Source organism: Sylvia atricapilla, chromosome 3 (genome assembly GCF_009819655.1).
Source record: "Sylvia atricapilla isolate bSylAtr1 chromosome 3, bSylAtr1.pri, whole genome shotgun sequence".
Lineage (NCBI taxonomy): Eukaryota > Metazoa > Chordata > Aves > Passeriformes > Sylviidae > Sylvia > Sylvia atricapilla.
In genome coordinates, this window is record NC_089142.1 from 3,432,282 (window position 1) to 3,447,386 (window position 15,105).

General features: G+C 44.0%; 1 protein-coding gene across 1 annotated transcript; it reads right to left on the minus strand.

Moving 5' to 3' along the window:
• Nucleotides 1-7,649: 7,649 nt before the first annotated feature.
• On the minus strand, nt 7,650-9,332 carry IL17A (interleukin 17A). Its single transcript, XM_066314278.1, has 3 exons — nt 9,306-9,332; nt 8,559-8,803; nt 7,650-7,887 (listed from the first exon to the last, which is right to left on the minus strand). The coding sequence occupies exons 1-3, from the start codon at nt 9,330-9,332 to the stop codon at nt 7,650-7,652; spliced, it is 510 nt and encodes a 169-aa protein (XP_066170375.1).
• Nucleotides 9,333-15,105: the final 5,773 nt, after the last annotated feature.

Genomic DNA, 15,105 nt, shown 5'->3' on the forward strand with positions numbered 1-15,105 from the left:
GAGCAGCGCTAAGGGCAGGGAACATTGGGAGGTGGGAGTGTTTCCCATACAGAAAAACCTCTGGTGAAATCCCACAGCATCCCAGGAATCCGACAAATCCCCCTTCCGAATCTGAGCAAATTGTCTCCTGAAAGTCATGACCCCTGCTGTTTTTTTATTTATGGAGTTTAGGATATCATTGATAAGTGGTGATGGAGGGGAGAGGAAGAGTTTTGTTTGTGGCCCCGAGCAGTGCTTTGTAAAAATTTATTTTTCATTGTGGTTTATATCGGTTTGGTGAACCAGATTAATTATAGTTTGCAAAGTTGCCCTTGGCAGTAAATTGCCCTGATTGAATATATGCCCACCAACACTGCCACAAAAATTCCACATCCTGCACCTTCTCACTCCTTGTTCATCCCTATCCCATTTCCCTTCTCTGGCCGTCCCTGCTCACTGGGATATTACTGATGTTGTCACCACAGTCTGGGTTTATATCACTGCTGCAATTGATTTATTGCAAAACATTTTGGGAGGTAATTGATTCCACTTGCTGAGTGCTGAAATGGTAAAGAACCAACAGGTATCTATATTTCTATTTATGTCTTCTATTTATGGCTGTATTTATGACTCTGTGTGTGCTCAGAGTATAAAAAAAAGATAAATTTAATCTGTATTTATTCAATAACTTATCTGCTGAATAAAAATCATATTTTATTTAAAAACAAGTTTTTTCATGGTCGCTCAGAACGACAACAGAAACAGAGAATGAGTTTGTGCTGCAGCAACACTGAGAGATTTCAGCACAGATTGGGCATTTTCCTGTGCAGTGAGATGAGTGAGAGGCAGCAGAAGAGAACTTGCAGCCTAAAAGGATGAAAAGATGCAAAGAAGAAGCTGAAAGGAGTGAGGGGAGGTTCTGCAGGCATTGATGGCAATGGAATGAGGTCTTTCAGACCTCTGGGATGGTCTCTAGGGATGGTGGGAAAAGAGACAGGAGATATCACACTCCAGGGCTGCAACTAGATTTTGAGATGGTTGATTAGAGCTGGGAAAAGTCTGTCCTGTCCTCTTCCAGATAAGCTTTCATCCCTATAAACAGCCTTCTCCTCCCCCAGGTGAATGACTGGCTGAGTAGGAATGCAGGGAGATGTCAGGTGGCTTCATCTCCCTGCTCCTCAGCCAGGTAATCCACAGCTGCTGGGATTAAAGTGGTGGATGAGGATCCCTCACATCAAGGAACCAGGAATTGTACCTGCAGGACGTGATTTCCTGCTGAGCTGACATGTCCTGCCTTAGGAGATGAGGAATTGCCCTTTCCCTCCCTAAGCTGCACAAGGAGCAGAGCCTGGCACAGCTCACTGCTCAGGAGCTGGACTGGATGATCCTTGTGTGTCCCTGAGGGTATTACATGACTCTATATCTGTCTATTCTTTTATCAAATTACTGCAAGGTTGCCTTTTTTTTTTTTTTTTTTTTTTTTTTTTTTTTTTTTTTTTTTTTTTTTTTGACACTGCTCCTCTTCCATCCAGACCTGAGCCAGGCTCTCAGACCTCTGACTTTGGTTTCTGCTGGGGGAGGTTTTAAGCCTGTGTTTCCTTTTTCATTTAAATCAGGACAAACCTGTGCAAACATTCTCGTATTTCATTTTGACTGCACAGAAACCACTCTAAGTTAGTCCCACCCAGCACTGGTAGACTCCCAGTTTCCTCCCCAGCGTGGGCCAGGCGAATTGTTTGGTCTAAATGAACCAATGCCACGCTGGATAGGGTTTTGGGCCACCTGGGATAGTGGAAGGTGTCTCTGCCCATGGCAAGGGGTGGAATGAGATATTTTGAGGGGGTCTTTGAGTACCCTTCCAACCCAAAACATTCCACAGTTCAGTGATTCTACGATTCTATGATGACCCCTCTGGTGCTTTTCGTTGAGTCAGGTGTGTTCTGTGCCCCGTGGGTCACTGGAAGCCACTTCAACAATCCATGGGTGTCCCTCTCACTCAGTTACGAGCATCTGCACCCATTTGTGGCAGCAGCTGTTTCATTATGACCACGGAGCTCTTCATGTGGTGCAGAGCCAGCCCAGGGAGGCGTCTCCTGCTCTCCTCTTTCAGCAAGCTCTGACCAAGAAATTGCAACCACTTCTTACTCCTGACCTACTTCTCTCCACAAACCTGCCCTGTGGGGCTGCCCTCACTTGTTTCTCAGGGAGAAAACCACCCTGCATCTCTCCTCTCAAGTCATAATTACTTTGACATTGGGTTCATGGCATCATCCTGTGCTGATGCTCCTGAACACCCCCCAGCTTACCCTAAGAGTGGTCCTAACTGGATGGATAATGAAGGAGCTAATTAGGAAAATATGTAGATGGCTAATTAAGGAAGACTCACCCATGGGTCATGAGGTTTTGCAGGCAGAACTCTCAACTGCAAACCACACACCTCTCACAGAGCACTGCTGCATTGCTTGTACATGGGGTTTGTTTCCTCCTAATGGCATCATTCTTAGAGTGCAGCAGCTTGTAAATACAAGCCTGGTTATTTTTTGGGTGCTGGTTTTTGCTCCCAGCAATCCATTAATTTGAGGGTTAGAGATACATGATCTTTAAGGTCCCTTCCAACATAAACCACCCTGCGATTCTGTGAATCACAGAACACGGCAAACAAATTTATGCTTCTTATAAACAGCACAGTCATATCAGCACTGGGAGCAAGTGCAATTCACAGCCTTTGCTAAAGGCTTGGCTTGATTTGTTCCCTTTGCAGAAGTGGACCCAGACCCTGGCTGCCCAGCTGGGTTCTGAATGGGGAGCAGCCTCCAGGGACTGGGTTGTTTTACCAGGTGGAGAAGACACAGCTGGAGGTGTAGGAGCTGTGCCACAATGTCTTCTTGTAATCTGCTGGGCTAAGCAGCCTCCAGTCACAGGTTGGTATCTGAGCCTTATGGCCTTCCCTATTCCTTTTCTCTTCTGATTTCCTCTCCCTAACCTCCCACCTTTGTTTTTCTGGTCCCTGCTCCCCTTGGCTGTGTGTCCTGGCAGCTGATCCTGGTGTAGCAGCTCCCGTGGGATGTTGGATAGAGCACAGTGCAGAGCCCCCTGCACTGCCATGGGCTGGGGACACAGCAGTGACTCCAGCACAGGGAGATGCCTCCTCCCAGACATGTGACCTGTGAATGTGTTGGCCAGAAAGTATCTCAGGCCTCTTTGGACCCCTGACCACAGGCAGGTGCTCCTGGGAGTGTTAAAAGGGACTGCAAGGCTGTGGCAACCTACTCCACAAAAGATCATTGCTTGGAAAGTGTTGCAAAATTTAATATGGAAAGAATGTAAAGGTTGCAAGCTAAAAGTTTGAAAAAACCCCAAGAATTATCTGTTTGGTAAGCCAGAGGGTTAATGGCTGGAAAGCTGACATGGTTTATTGGGAGTTTGACATCAAAGGCAAAATTTTAAGGCAATGAGCAATTTTCTTGTCAATCCGGAAGTTCTCTGGAAGAGCAATTTTCTGGTCAGTCCTGTGAGGATCTGTGGGTTGATGCTAACACGATGGGTATAGATGATAGGATGAGTTTCTGTATCAGCTGCAGGTTCTAGAGATGACCTGAGAGACCAAACCAGAAACCTGCTCCTAACTATCATCTCCAAAACAGAAGACTTTCCTGCACCTTCCCTGTGAGGGTGGTGAGGCAGTAGCACAGGGAATGTGCGGTTCTTCCATCCCTGGAAGTCTCCAAGGCCAGGTTGGATGAGGCTTTGAGCAGCCTGGGATAGTGGAAGGTGTCCCTGCCCATGGCAGGAGGTTGGGAACTGGATGATCTTTAAGGTCCTGTCCAACCCAAACCATCCTATAACACCACAATCTCCTTTTCTCTGCATCTCCTTCTCCCTTTTCCTTCTTTGGTATTATTTTTAACCTTGTGCTCAAGAAGGAGTGGGCTGATTCTGCATTTTCCACATCCCTGTTGCAAGGCAGTGACAAAAGAAAAAAAAAAAATCCCAAATCTGCTTAAAATGTCTGTGATTGTCTGGTACCACTTGGCAGAGCCAGAGCTGTTGGTGGGGATGGAACATGTGCTGGTGCTGGCTGTCAGCAGCTGAGCCAAGCTCAGCAGCAAACAGAAACGACATTTTCTGCCTTTGCTGCTCACAAAGAGGAGTTCCAGGAGCCGGACTTCAATGTTCCTTGTGGGTCGCTTACAACTCAGGATATTCTAAGATTAAAAACATTTTTCATATTTTCTAATTTCATAATTTCTAATATTCCCCATATTTCCAGGGCTAGATAGTGGCAATAGGTTCAGGTCCTCAGCTCTTCAGAGAAATCCCTTCTTGCTTTTGGTGTAACTATTTATTTATTCTTCCTTCAGAAAAGTGTCTCAGCTTTTGTACCTTTTTCTATAACTTCAACAAAATATTAAAAGCATGTTTGATTTTCTTTGAGGCTCATAGACTGACAAAATACTGTTTTCTGGGCACAGCTTTCCATGAGTAAAATCAGTACAAACTGTCATGTTTCTGTTTTATCTGCATTCTTAGTAAGCACAATATATCATAATCAAGGTTCCCAGTTCTGGTAAATGAATAGAGATGATTTATCTCCTCTCTTACTTGACCCTGTAATTTTTCAGGGTGGCTGTTTATTTCAGACTTCTGAAACTTGTGCTCTTGGCCTCCTTACAGCTGAATCTGCAGCACCTTTTACAAGCATCTGGTTTCTATCCAGATTGCTTTGATAAGTGGCGATGATGAGCATGATTATCTGCAAAAATCCAATCTCAATCTCAAATCCAATTCCCTCTCTGGTGGGTTTTACCCATGGGTTGCCAAGAGCCTGCTGCTCAGATTTTGCAACCTGAAATGAAACTCAGATGGGGAGCAGTGCTGGACTGGAAACTTTTATGTTGGAGAGGGTTTTGCAGCAATTCCGCTCTCCTCCCTCCAATGACAATATCATTTAAGAGCATCAAATCAGCAGAAATTTGCACCGAATCTCTTGAAAACAAAGAGAAACAATCTTTACCTGTCGAACCTCAAACTGATAAGAGCTGTGCATGAGTGAAAGAGGAGCTCTGCACTCTCTGGTCTCTCACTGTGGTCATTACTGACTGTAGAAGAATAAGGAAACCGATGAGGTCACCCTTGTCAGGATGCATTGGTTTGGGATTATCCTGCAGCTTTCCAACTGAACACAGCAAGGAAGGAAATCAGTGAAGAAAAATCTCTTGGCTCATGGTGCTGGGAGTTAGAAGAGGACTTGCAGTAGAAAAGAAAACAGTCCTCTGGCCCTATGAATCCAGCTTATTTAACTAACCTATTAAATGCTCCTTCAGGACCATGTAGAACACCCAAGCAGCCGGCACGTGTGAGCACAGAGTTGTCCAAATATATAAAAAGTGGTTCAGTCCTAAGGCTCAGATTTAGCTGGGTTGGTAGATGGTTCAACAAAGTCATGGTGAGAGGGAGACTGGTGTGTCTTCACTAAAGGCAGGTTGGATGGGGTTTGGAGTGTTGGAAGGTGTCCCTGCCCATAGCTAAGAGAGTTGGAATTAAATGACCTTTAAGATCCTTCCAGCCCAAACCATTCCATGATGACGACGTCGATCTGTGAAGTCTGTCGGCAGAAAGCTGTTGGTTTTCAATGCTCCAGCTGTGTCATCTCTTTCTGACCTGCTTCTGAATTTTTCCACCACAGCAGAGCTCTCTCAGCATTTTCCAGTCCCCACTACACATGTGCCAACTCCAGCTAGTGGCACATGGCTTCCAAGGAGGAAAGGGTTGGACTTTCTGTGATTTTAACTGTTATTTGGGCTAAATGCAGACAATTTGACACAATTCCTTCTAGGAGTGGTAGGATGCTAGGAGATTACCTAAATGACAAGGAAGTCAGTTCTGTTTCAGTCTTCCTGGACTGATATTTATATAAATCTTTGATAACCTTGAAGGATGAGTGTTCTTTGATGTTTTTTGGCTTAGGTTTTGGTTTTGGGTTTTTTTTTTATTTAAGTTCATTCATGCTTAATGCTTGTGGGATGGTCAGTGGCATTAAACTTCAGGACCTGCAGGAGACCTTAAGGAAGAATAACTGGAGATAAGGTCAGAAACTAAGTTTGGATCATATACACTCCTAGATTCCTATGTTTGAGCAAAGTTCTATCAATGTTGAAAGGTAACTAAAGGTGTGGACAGGAGTTCATTGCTGTGATTGCAGTACTGTGGTCAGCCTGAGTTAATCAATGTTTCCTTGGTCCAGTGTTTATGTGCCAGGTCAGGGAGTGCTGTGGGTTTAGGTTACAGGCTGACTCACCTGGAGTAGGTTATGGAGGTTTGGGGCTCACTGGAACAGCTGGAGGGAATAATCCCCGGGAGCAAAAGCTGGGATGATCACAGCTGGATCTGGAGAAGGTGCTTTCCCCTGGCAGGACCTTCCCTCTCGTTAGAGACTCTCAGCCCTGAGCTCTGTGTCTCTACAAGTTCTGTATTTGCCAGTGCCTTGGCAGGACCACGCCTCCCCCAGACAGCAGCAAACAAAACATCCCCATCTTCACCAGGCAGCCTTGCCCTCTGAACCGTGGAACATGTTCACTGGGGCACTTTTAACCCGAGTGTGCTCTAAATGAACCCACCTGCCGTGGCAGACACCCACCCACGCAAGCCCCAGCCAACCGCAGCTGAAGCGCTGCGTCAGGGTGCTCCACATTTGAGGTGCTGAAAATGTGTTTGGGAGGGCATGAGCACAGAGAAAATCGCTGATTGCAATCAGCCAGACGTGGTTAATTGCTTCAGTCACCCACCAGACTCTCGTGAGCTTCGCCCAGGTGGTGTCCCTGCTCCACGGAAAATGGGCTGAAATGGGTTGGGCTGAGATTCACAGATCATCTTGGAGTGAAGTTAAAGCTCAGCAGTGGGAATGCACTTGCTGAGTGGGAATTTCTTTCCCCCCAAAGAAGTATTCAAAGTATGGTGTTGAACCCTGAAATCTTTACAAACCCTTTTTCGGCTAGATAATTAAGTGGACAACTGGGTAATTGGCCAGTAGAATTAGTTTTGTTGTTGTTGTTGTTGCTCTGTGTTTAAAGTGAATCTCTTTGATATCACTTTATAAATATTTTTCCCCAGATATCTTAGCTTCTCTATTGGTAAAATAGTGTTTTCCTTATTTTTGGGGGGGCTTTATATTCTGCTGCTGCAGAGGTAGATGTTATCAAGAGAATTTGAGGCTTTAGCATCACGAAAATCTATTTTATGGACATGATTGAGTGATTTCTTGTCTTATCAGGAAGACTTCTTTAGAAAGAAAGGTGAATACCAAAGAATTTTTCATTGACGTTTTTATTACACAAAGATAAATAAATGTTACCTTAATACTTAAAAAAAATTATATTAGAATAATACATTATTATAATATTTTTCCACCAGCATAAATAGATTTACATAAATTAGCATTTCAAAGTGTAAACTAAGGACATGTAAAATTCTCATTACTTTTCAGCTTGGTACATGAAGGTGCCTGGATTCTGAATTTGTGGCGTTCAATATTTTGGGGGAAAACATTAAATATTTTTAACCGAGACACCTAATTTTCAATATATTCTGATATATCCTAGCTAATTTTTGTGGCTTTTTGGAGGCTGGATCAGGCCCCTTCCATGCGAGGAGATTCTCTGTGCTCTTGCACCTCAAGCCTGGTGCTGCACCAAGGGGGTGACGCAGGTGCAGCCCACGGTGATCATTTTCTTCTCCAGCCTGTAGGATTGCTGGCAGCCCCTCTGCTCCCTGCGCAGGACCAGGATCTCCTGGGTGATGGGGATGGAGTTGAGGCTGTGGTCCAGATGTCCCTCGGGGCTGAGGCACCGGGAGTGGCGGCACTCGGCGTCCGCCAGCAGCCGCGGGAAGCGGTCATGGTCCTCGTCGATCCTGGGGGTAGGCAGCAAAGGGAAGGTTTCAATCCAAAAGGCAATGATAGTTTGGATGACTATTCCTTGCTTGGGAACCTGTGCACCCTGGGGTGCCTAGGGAGGGACAGCAGATTCTCCAAGCACACAGATTTTTCAGGGATAAAATGTAAGTAACTAAATACTGGGTATTAAAAAATACGTGGCTGCATGCAGCTGCCTTTACAAAGGACTTGCTTCAAGCAGGCACTGACTTGGGAAGACTTTTCAGAAATGATTTGAGCTTTCCAATGTGTTGCTGCAACTAACAGACCTCCAAACTTTCAGTTCCTCCCCAAAAACGTGAAATGTTGGTGTTAAACCACTGTTGAATTTGGTGCAATGTTAACCCTCTGAGGTATTTTCTAATGATGTTTTACATAAAGCATGATTATTTAGAAGATAAAGCTTGCCTCAGTATACAAATTAATTAATTAAATTATAAAAGTAATTTGCTTTGCCTTCTGTATATATTTCCTAGGCCATGTGTCTCTTTTGTGCTGCTTTCTGTACTGGTTCTCTTTCAGAGAGGATTACAGGGACATGGATACCCTCATATTTCCAAAATCTCTCAGCTCTGAAAATACAGATGAAAGCTATTTTCTTGGCCAGGGCATCCAGAGTTCTTCCAGGCCATAGGGACAGGGATCATACCTGTAATCCCAGGGGGCCAGAGAGCGGCTGCTGACATCCTGACTGGCTTTGGTGTCCTGGTTCGTGTTGCTGATGCTGAGGTTGACTCTCACAGTTTGGGGGAATTTTGAGTCTTTTTGGGTCGGGCATCCAGCAGATGCTTGCTTGAAGAGATTCTCTGGCTTGAGCCCAGGCTTGATCACCTTCCCGTGGGCAGGACGGCTGGCTGACAGCACAGCCAGAAGCACGAGGAGCAGGGCTCTGAGCTGGAGACAATTGGGACATTTAGGACACAAGACAGGTGTGAAATTCATCCACAGCCAGCCAAACTGGTGGTTAAAGCCCCTGCTGCAGGTTGGAGTAATTATGGAAAAATGTGCTGTTTGTCACAACCACTTTTTGTTCCCGTTAAATGATTCTCACAGTGCTGACAGTTATGTATACACCCAGTTGAAATCTGGTTGTAATGTTAAAGTATAGAAAATGATACAATACAGAAGATAGCAGAAAGGACATAACAAAAAGAAAGACACTCTAAGGTTGAGTTTTCAATGTGTTTCTTGCCACACAGAATGTTGTGTGTGCCCATGTCACTGATGTACAGCCTCACTGCTGCCCCATGAGCATTCTCACCTCTTAGTTATTTTTAATTATGAATGATTTTAACAAGCATTTTAAAGGTGAGTGCAGATCCCTATTCCATCTATTAGAATTTAAATACATCTCTGTCAAACTGAGGGAAAATAAACTTAAAATTCAAGTTCTTACCAGAGAAGCACAGAAAGTTGAAGACATCTTCCTTCCTTCTCTTACTGCTTCTGATGCTTGTGCTGGGCTCTGTTGAGCTGAAGGTGTCTGGGCACATCCGCTGCTGGACCTTTTATAAGGGTTTCTTGGCTGTGCTAAATAATCTGGAGTAGGTGTTTTTTTCCCCCAACCTTAACTGTGGTTTCTGACCATAACCTAAATTAAGAAGCGTATGTGTATATTGCAGGTAAAATACAGGATATATCTTTGATCTGTAGATGATGTCATTCCTTCAGCCGTGTCACTCAAATGGTGACAAAACTACAAACGTTGCAAATTCGTGGGTGCAAAGTATTCAATTTCAAATTGGGATGCCGTAGGTATCAAACCCAAATGTTGCTGGCACAGGTTTGGATCTGTTTGCTCCTTGGTGGGTCTGATGCCTTTTCACCTCAAGCTGGGCAGATGTTGAACAGCTGGCCACCATCAAACTGTTCTCATATTCTTCCCATGGGCTGGTGAAAGGGAGTAATTCCCTTATAAATTCATCAGGGTGATTTGTCCTGATGTCTGAGGAGCAATGTTCTTGCTCAAGCTCAATTCTTCTCTGATCCAGGCTATTTTTATTCATTATTAAACCTGAGGTGTGATATCTCAGTGTTGATCAGAATGCTTGATAATACCGAGTTCCCAAAAGTCAGTCGCTCTTCACATAGGAAAAAAAAAAAAAAAAAGAGTGAATTTTGTTGTGAGCTTGCCACCTTTTCATTTTGCTTTCATTTTCCTTCTCTTGTGCTATGAGGCAGTGTCTTGTTCTTAAGGAAAGAAGTTTGGGAAGTGTGATGGATGTAGTAAAACTTCCAGTTCCTAAGTTAGGGAGAGGACAGATAGGTTCCAGAGAAATTTTGTGAAGGCTGAGAGATGCAAAATGACACAAGACACAGGTTACCCAGAGAAGCTATGGCTGCCCCATCCCTGGAAGTGTCTAAGGCCAGGTTGGACAGAGCTGGGAACAGCCTGGGATGGTGGAAAGTGTCCCTGCCCATGGCAAGGCATGGAACTGGATTATATTCAATGTTGCTTCCAACCCAAACCATTCTGTGATTCCAGGATTCTATAACATCAAGTCTATTTTCTGGTATTTATTTTTTGAGGAGATACTCCCATCATTTTGCTCTGACAGTGTGTTATGAATAGCTCAGATGTGCCCATAAAGTGCCATAAGGTGACTCTCAGTGTAGCAACCTTGAGCTGCTGATCAGAACTTTTCCCAGGTGTGATTTTGGTGGGGATTTTTTAATAAAAATGATGCAGAGCAGGTACATATATATTTACTTAATATTTATACCTAAGTAATTTTACTCCCCTTGTGCAATCCAAAAGAGGATGCAAATTGGGGTAAAATTTACTTTGCGGGTTCTGGGATACCCATGACCTACATCCGCTCATTTAAAAGGTGCTGATGTTTCAGAAATTAAATGTATATTTCAGTTTCCCTCTTCAAGCTAGAGTTGTACAGGTTAAAGGAAACAGTCCTTTCAGAAGGGGTTTTCTCCAGTGCCATTTACTGAAATATTCTTTCAAAGTGGGTCAGTTAAACTGCCAATTTTAGAAGCAAAATACGTTTTCGAAAGCTTACAAGGCAGCGGAAGGTCAGGTTCAACCAGCCTGACCCTAAATTGTTTACCTTAAATGCATCAGTGGTTTGGGTTACCTAGGTAGTTGAAAGGTGAATAGTTTAGCATTTGAACACGGCTGATGCAAGACAACATTGCAATGGCAAAAAAGAAAAAAAAAATTTCCATGGTTTATATCGAGGCACGAACGCATTTGTTGGCAGTTGTCACAGGCAAGATGTGAAGGTCTGAGGAGAAAATGTGCCTCTTTAAATTTCAAGATTTCAAGGTTTTATCTAAGTTCCAAATAATTATTTTGTAGTTCTTAATGCTCTGAAGTGAAAAAAAAAAATTATGATTTTTCCCATGAGATTAAAAGTTACTCCATTGGATTTTTCTTCTGACACAGCTTTCTCTTAGCCAGAGATCTGGAAACTGGGACACCAAAAAAGGCTTACTGAAACAAAACAAAACTTTAAATGTTATCAAATGCCTTTTAAAATTAAACCTACCCCTTCTCTTGGCTCTGGTGAAAGCTTTCTTGAGGGTAAGTTGCTATTTAAGTACTTTACCTGGCTGAGATTCTTCAGGCACCCAAATCTGGGTGTGTTGGCACTTGCTGACACTTTCTCCTCTCAAAGAGCAACTTGGAATCACAGATTGGCTGTGCAGACCCAGCAGCACCCTCAAGGAGCCAGGTGTCACCAAACCCAGGGTGGCATCTCCTTCTTGGCCTCACTGAAGTCTTACAGGTCATAGGAGCCCTCCTCCTGTAATCTGGATGTAATGTTAAATTATAGAAAATAATATAATACAGAATATACAGAAAATAATTCCTCCTTGCCTTCTGTGAGTGCCTTCTTTCTTCTGCAAGAGGGAAGGAGAGGTCACCCAAGAGTTTGGGTTGGAAGGGACCTTAAGGATCATCCTGTTCCACTTTCTGCCATGGACAGGGACACCTTCCATTATCCCAGGTTCCTCCAAGCCCTGTCCAGCCTGGCCTTGGACACTTCCGGAGATGGGGCAGCCACAGGAACCATCCAAGTGCTGGAGCTCTGGAGTCCTGACTGAACTTGCTGTAAATTAAAAGACAACTTTGCACATCTTTTTAAATTGCCATCAGTTAAGTTTATCATACTTCTGTAAAATAAGATTTTTTTTATTTACAAGTAGGAACAAATATACTTTTTTTTTTTTTTTTCTGGAGAGACTATATTTTCTTCCTTTTGAGTACACATTATAGATCCCTATAAATACAGCAGCACTCTCCCTTCTACATATGAGTATTGCATGAGCCATCCTGCATTGTGGAGGGAATTTCTAGGGCCTGAGTTCAGTGGTGATCTGTGACAAACTCAAAATCTGATGGAGCAAGACTCTGAGCACTCTGATTAAACACCAATGTTTAATTTTAGTTTAATTTAATGAAATAGTGCTGTGAGTGGATGGTTGGGTCTGACACATTCAGAGGTACCCTTTAAACTGGTTAAATCCAGAGAAGGGCCAGGAAAATGCTTGGAGGGCTGGAGCACCTCTGCTCTGGAGCCAGGCTGGCAGGGCTGGGGGTGTTCAGCCCTGTGTTGGCTCTGGCTGAGCTGGAGTTCATTTTCCCACAGCAGCTCTCCCAGTGCTGGGCTTTGCACTGGGAGCTGGAAAGGCATTGGGAACATCCCGGTGTTTTGGCTGCTGCTGGGCAGGGCTGGCACAGCATCAGCTCTGTCTCTCCATTTCCCTCACCCAGGGGCTGGGAGTGGCCAAGATCCTGGGTGGGGACACAACCAGGACAGCTGCCCCAAATTATGCCAAGAGTTATTCCATACTGTAGGATGTCAGCTCAGATAAAAGCTAAGAAAAGGAGGAAGATAGTGTATTTTTTATTTACAATGTTTGCCTTCCAGAGCTCTGTGTGCTGAAGCCCTGCTTCCTGAGAAGTGGCCAGACATCACTCACTAATGAAAAATATTGAATAAAATTATATTTTTTCTCTTTGCTTGTGCACAAATTTTTGCTTTTTTTATTGTAAACTGCTTTATCTCAACCCAGGAGTTGTTTCCCATCTTGTATTCTCTCCCCTGTCCAGCTGGCAAGGGGGAGTGATAGAGTGGCTTGGAGGCCATTTGGTGTCCAGCCAAGATCCTCCCACCACATGGCTGGAGAAGAGAAGGCTTTGGAGAGACTTTACCTCTTCCAGTGCCTAAAGGGGCTCCAGGAGAGCTGGAAGGGACTGGGGACAAGGGATGGGGGGACAAGACACAGGGAATGGCTTCCCACTGCCAGAGGGCAGGGATAGATGAGATATTTGGAAGGAATCATTCCCAGGGAGGGTGGGGAGGCCCTGGCACAGGGTGCCCAAAGAAGCTGTGGCTGCCTCTGGATCCTTGGAACTGTCCAAGGCCAGGTTGGACAGGGCTTGGAGCAACCTGGGATAGTGGAAGGTGTCCCTGTCCTTTGTAGGGGGGTGGAATTGGATGAGCTTTTCAGTCCTTTCCAACCCAAACCATTCTCTGAATTCTATGAAGTCACTGCACCAACTCCTTGATTCTTACCCAGGAGACACAGCAGAAGAACCAAAGTCATGTTCTTCCTCTGTTAAACACCTGTATTTTTCCTCCCCAGCTGCTGTGTAGAAACGATCATCTCCTGCTTCTTGCCTAAATTATCCAAGCACATCTGATGGAGATCACAGTCACTCATCAACTGTGGTTGCTGCCAGTGGTTGAAATGTCCTTTGCATTACTAAGATCTAATGGATGCTCAGTAGCTGGGAAGTCAACTTGAAGACAATGAGCTGCAAAGTGACATTTTAGGAAAGGGGCATTTGTGGAGCACTGAGAGGTCAATGCTGTTTGCCCAAAATCCAGCCCTTACTTTGTGTTCTGATGCTGTTTTATACTACAACGATACAGACTTTGAACTTCAGAAGGCTGAAAATGACTTTTTTTATTTTTGGGATATTTCTTCTTTATATACTATTTCACACAGACCAATTTGATTGGTGACAAGAAGATAAACTTATTGGTCAGACCAGAGGGACATCAAGAAGAAGTCCCTCCTAGAAAAAGGAATGAAAACATAGGTACAGTTTACAAAAACATGTCTTTTGTTTACAGAAAATTCCTTGGGAAAAGAATTTCAGAAAACTAAAACATTTCAGGCACGAAACCACTCACCACTTTCAAACCAAATTAAATTCAGAAAGCTTGTTTTCTCACCAGTATATCCCTGAGCTTAAACTCAGAGTTGCCAGGTAGGTCTGAAAGAGCAACCTTGCAGAAATTAACTCATTTATAAACTCATTTCTACTGCAACCATATTTCTGCTCCCAGGTAAAATCTGAAAATCTCGGTCATTCATTGTGTAATCAAAAAATCATAGAGTCATAGTGTAGTTTGCATGGGAAAGAACCTTTAAATGTCATTTAGCCCAACACCCTGTAAGGAGCAGCATCTTCCATGACATCAGCTTGTTCACAGCCCCATCCAGCCTGATCTTGGATGTTTCCAGAACCATTTCTTTTTAAGAAGGGAAATTCCTATTTTTCACTTTTTCCTTGCAGAGCAATCACTGCTGGCCACAACATTTTGTGTGCAAGAAGATGTCATAATCCAAAAGTTTTACAGAATAAGTGACTCAGGGTGGTTTTGGTGAGAGTTGTAAAAGAATCAGTAGAATCCTAAGTTTTGAGCCATTTCACCTCTCTGCAGTTCAATTTGACTTGTTTTCTTCTTCTTTTTTTTTAATAAGTAATGGAAATTCACCGCTTTTCCATCATATGCAATTTCTGACCACGTTGCAATGAAGTTTGCAGAACTGTCCCAGGGAGGGATTTCAGGGAATAAACACTGCTGAAGGTTTTCTTCTCAGAAACGTGGGCAGAGAGCGATGGGACAAGGGTAAATGATTTTAAACTGGAAGAGGGCAGCTTTAGATGGGAGATGAGGAAGAAATTGTTCCCTGTGAGGGCCTCACACAGGTTGTCCAGAGAAGCTGTAGCTACCTCTGAATCCCTGGAAGTGTCCAAAGCCAGGTTGGACAGGGCTTGGAGTAACCTGGGGTAGTGGAAGGTGTCCCTGCCCATGGTAGAGAGTGGAACAAGATGATCTTGAGTTTTTTCCTACTCAGACCAGCCTGTGACTCTGTGATTAGTGGGAATAAGGCAAATGGGGTCAGACAAATGAGCTTTTAGAGGATAGAAAAGGCGATGA